This window comes from Buceros rhinoceros, unplaced genomic scaffold (assembly GCF_000710305.1).
Source record: "Buceros rhinoceros silvestris isolate BGI_N320 unplaced genomic scaffold, ASM71030v1 scaffold1581, whole genome shotgun sequence".
NCBI classification, from domain to species: domain Eukaryota; kingdom Metazoa; phylum Chordata; class Aves; order Bucerotiformes; family Bucerotidae; genus Buceros; species Buceros rhinoceros.
Window position 1 is genome coordinate 851 of NW_010395735.1, and position 3,194 is coordinate 4,044.

Consider the following 3,194-nt stretch of genomic DNA (forward strand, 5'->3'; position numbering starts at 1 on the left):
CGTTGCCCTGCGCGGGACAAGCTCGAGCCCCTCAATGTCCTGGCAGGGAGGTGCCCAAACTGAACCCAGGAGTCGAGGGGTGGCCTCCCCAGTGCAGGGGGACAATCCCTGCCCTGCTCCTGTTGGCCCTACCAGTGCTGGGATGAGCCAGGATGCCACTGACCACCTTGGCCACCTGGGCACACTGCTGGCTCCTCTTCAGCCACTGTCACCAACCACCCCCCAGGGCCTTTTCCCCCTGGGCAGTTTCCAGCTGCTTTTTCCCCAGGCTGGAGCGTTGCCAGAGATTGGGGTAAACCAAGGCAGGACCTGGTAGATGCGGACCCTGAAAAAGTCAAACAGCTCTCAAAATTGAGCCTTCGTAGGGAGGTGGGAAGTGCCAGAGACTTTAGGGTGATCAATGCCAAGTGCTGATGGTAATAAATGAAACATCTTGGAATGAGTCAAAGTCAAAGCATTATCAGTCAGCATGGCTTTGGGCCTGTGAACCATTGAGTGAAGACTGGGTTTTGTGGTGTTCTCTTTAAGAGAGTTTTAAACAATGTCCTGCAAGTTCCCTGGCACTGGAAAATGGAGGGTGGCTTGGAAAAAAGCCACTGTGGAAGTGGGGTAACTGCTGGCCAGAGGCATCCTTTTCCCAAATACCTGTCCATGCACATCTGGGCCCTCTTTGTTTCTAGACTGAGTTGATTCACCAGACCGATACATGTTCGCCTGGAACGTGGACACAGCTGCCACGGTCCCTTGGACAGTCCGGAGCTCTTGCTGTGGGCTTTCACCATACAACAAAATAAGGGGAGATGCTGGGAGAGCACTGATGGCATTAACGAAAGCCTTTCTGGGTGTCAGATGTGACATGTGACCCTCTTCTCTTGCAGCCACCAACTGGTACAGACACGATGGTGAAATCTGGAGTTAGCACTAACATCAGCACAAAGCACCAGTGCATCACTGCCATGAAGGAGTACGAGAGCAAATCCCTGGAGGTCAGTCATCCTGCGGTTAGAGACGCTGCTCTGGTCTGGCTGTTGAGTAGCAGATCTTTTTCTAACAGGGAGAAGGATCTTCGTTAATACAAGTGTGACCTTCTCTACCTGCATTGGCAGGAGAGACACTAAATAGAGTGTGTCGCTGTATTAATTGCAGCTGGTTTTAAAATGGGTAACGGCACCGTTTGCAAAGAGCTGAAATTCCATCTCACTGCATACAGAAGGACGAGAGGTCCTGCTAGGAGCTGCTCCACTGAGATAAGGGCAGAGTCCCAGACAAAACTCAGATATGTAATACAAACTAGTGACCCAAACACATGGTGCTGCAGTCTTTCTCTTCAGGTTGACTCACTTGATGTTTCAAAGCAGGTCTGCTCCCAGAGGATGAGAAAGCCCTGGGGAGTAAGCTGAAGCCCAGATGTGAATCTGAGTTTGGGTCCTGTTTATGGTGTAGTTTTTTCTGATACAGAATCAGAGAATGGCTGTGATTGGAAAAGCCCTTTCAGCTCCTCCAGTCCCCCTGTTTCCTCAGCACTGCCAGGCCCCACTGACCCCTGGCCCTCAGCACCACCTCCACACCGCTGGCAAACCCCTCCAGCCATGGGCACTCCACCACTGCCCTGGGCAGCCTGGCACACGCCTGCACAACCCCAATGGGCAACAAATAGCTCCTCAGGGACAACCTCAACCTCCCCTGCAACAACTGCAGGACGATTCCTCTCATCCTGGTGCTTGTTCCTGTGGAGCAGGGACGAACCCCCACCTCATTGCTGCAACCTCCTGTCAGGGAGTTGTCAAGAGCCAGAAGGTCTCCCCGGAGCCTCCTTTGCTCCAGGCTCAACCCCCCCAGGTCCCTCAGCCGCTCCTGAGTGCACTTGTGCTCCAGACCTTGGAGTTAACCAGTGCTGTGTAAACCTGATGCTGCCCTGACCTTTCCCTGTGTAAAATGAGTGTGTAATGAGAGCTGGGTTCTCCTTCACCAGGAGCTGCGTTTGGAGGATTATCAAGCAAATCGCAAAGGGCCCTCGAACCCTGTGGGAGCCGGGGCAGCGACAGGATTGTTTGGTTCTTCGACTGCTACGTCAAGTACTGCTACAGGACTGTTTGGCTCCTCTACTACCAACACGGGCTTTTCATACGGACAGAACAAAACTGCTTTTGGCACCAGTGAGTACTGCCGGGCCCCAGCACTGCTGTGGCTGGGAATGCAAATAATCCCTCACAAGATTTAAAATTCTCTGATGAAAAATGCGAGGAAACTCTGGCCTGAGCTCAGGAATCCACCGGTTGTATTAGCAACATGCAGTCATCAGGTTCTTTGCCATAGACATTCCCATTTACTTCCTCTCTGTGGCTTGCAGAGTAACTCTGCGTCCCCCAAGCTTTACTGGAAGAGGGTTCCTTAGAGCACCTGCCTGGTCAGCTTGCTCACACGGGCAAGTGAACCCTTCAGAGTGACCCCAGCAGGCCACTGCTGATGATCAGCCGGGTGGTGGCCTTAGGGGCTGGTAGTGAAGTCAGGATTCTGCTTGTCCTGATGAGCGAGCACAAATCCCCTGCAAATGGCTGAGGTATTTTATGGGGGAATTTGCTAGGAGCTTTTCTCCCCAGTAGATCAGGGTCAGGGTGTGGATCTGTTACATGTCCTGGTTTCACAATGTCCTTTTGGCATCCCGGGTCACAAAGTAAAAGCCAGGAATGAAGTAACTCATTTTTCATTCTCTAGGCAGTTGTCTGCCTAGTCTGTATCTCCTTGAACCTTCTGTAAAAAGAGTGCTGAACAAGCTCGTGGCTGTGCATGGTTCTCCCACATGACAACAGCCCTTTTCCTTTGGGCAGAAAAACAGAGATGGTTTTGGAAGTTTCTCTACTTGTAGTTGTGTGGGTTCTGGGAGAGAATCACTGGGCAGAGCCCTGGCTGCCTCCCCACCACCTGCCCCGTGAGCTCTTCTTGGGTACTCATGGGGTGGCTTTCACTGTATAGTGGAGAACAACGTGACTGTCAAACTTGGTGTCTTTTGGTCAGGTCTACCTGTGAGGGGAAATTGCTGGTGATTCTTGGGCGTTACGGAACAGAATCACAGAATTGTTGAGGTTGGAAAAGCCCTTTCAGCTCCTCAAGTCCACCCGTTCCCCTGGCACTGCCAGGGCCCCACTAACCCCTGGCCCTCAGCACCACCTCCACACCGCTGGCAAACCCCTCCA

General features: G+C 52.5%; 1 protein-coding gene across 1 annotated transcript in view; it reads left to right on the forward strand.

The window, feature by feature from the left end:
* Positions 1–878: 878 nt before the first annotated feature.
* Positions 879–3,194, forward strand: part of NUP98 (nucleoporin 98kDa) — a gene marked incomplete at both ends in the record, with an annotated part of 23,953 nt that continues 21,637 nt past the window's right edge. Inside the window, 2 exons of the mRNA XM_010145631.1 lie at positions 879–986; positions 1,973–2,156. Of these exons, the coding sequence (XP_010143933.1) occupies positions 879–986; positions 1,973–2,156 (292 nt within the window). The remainder of the gene's footprint in view (positions 987–1,972; positions 2,157–3,194) is intronic.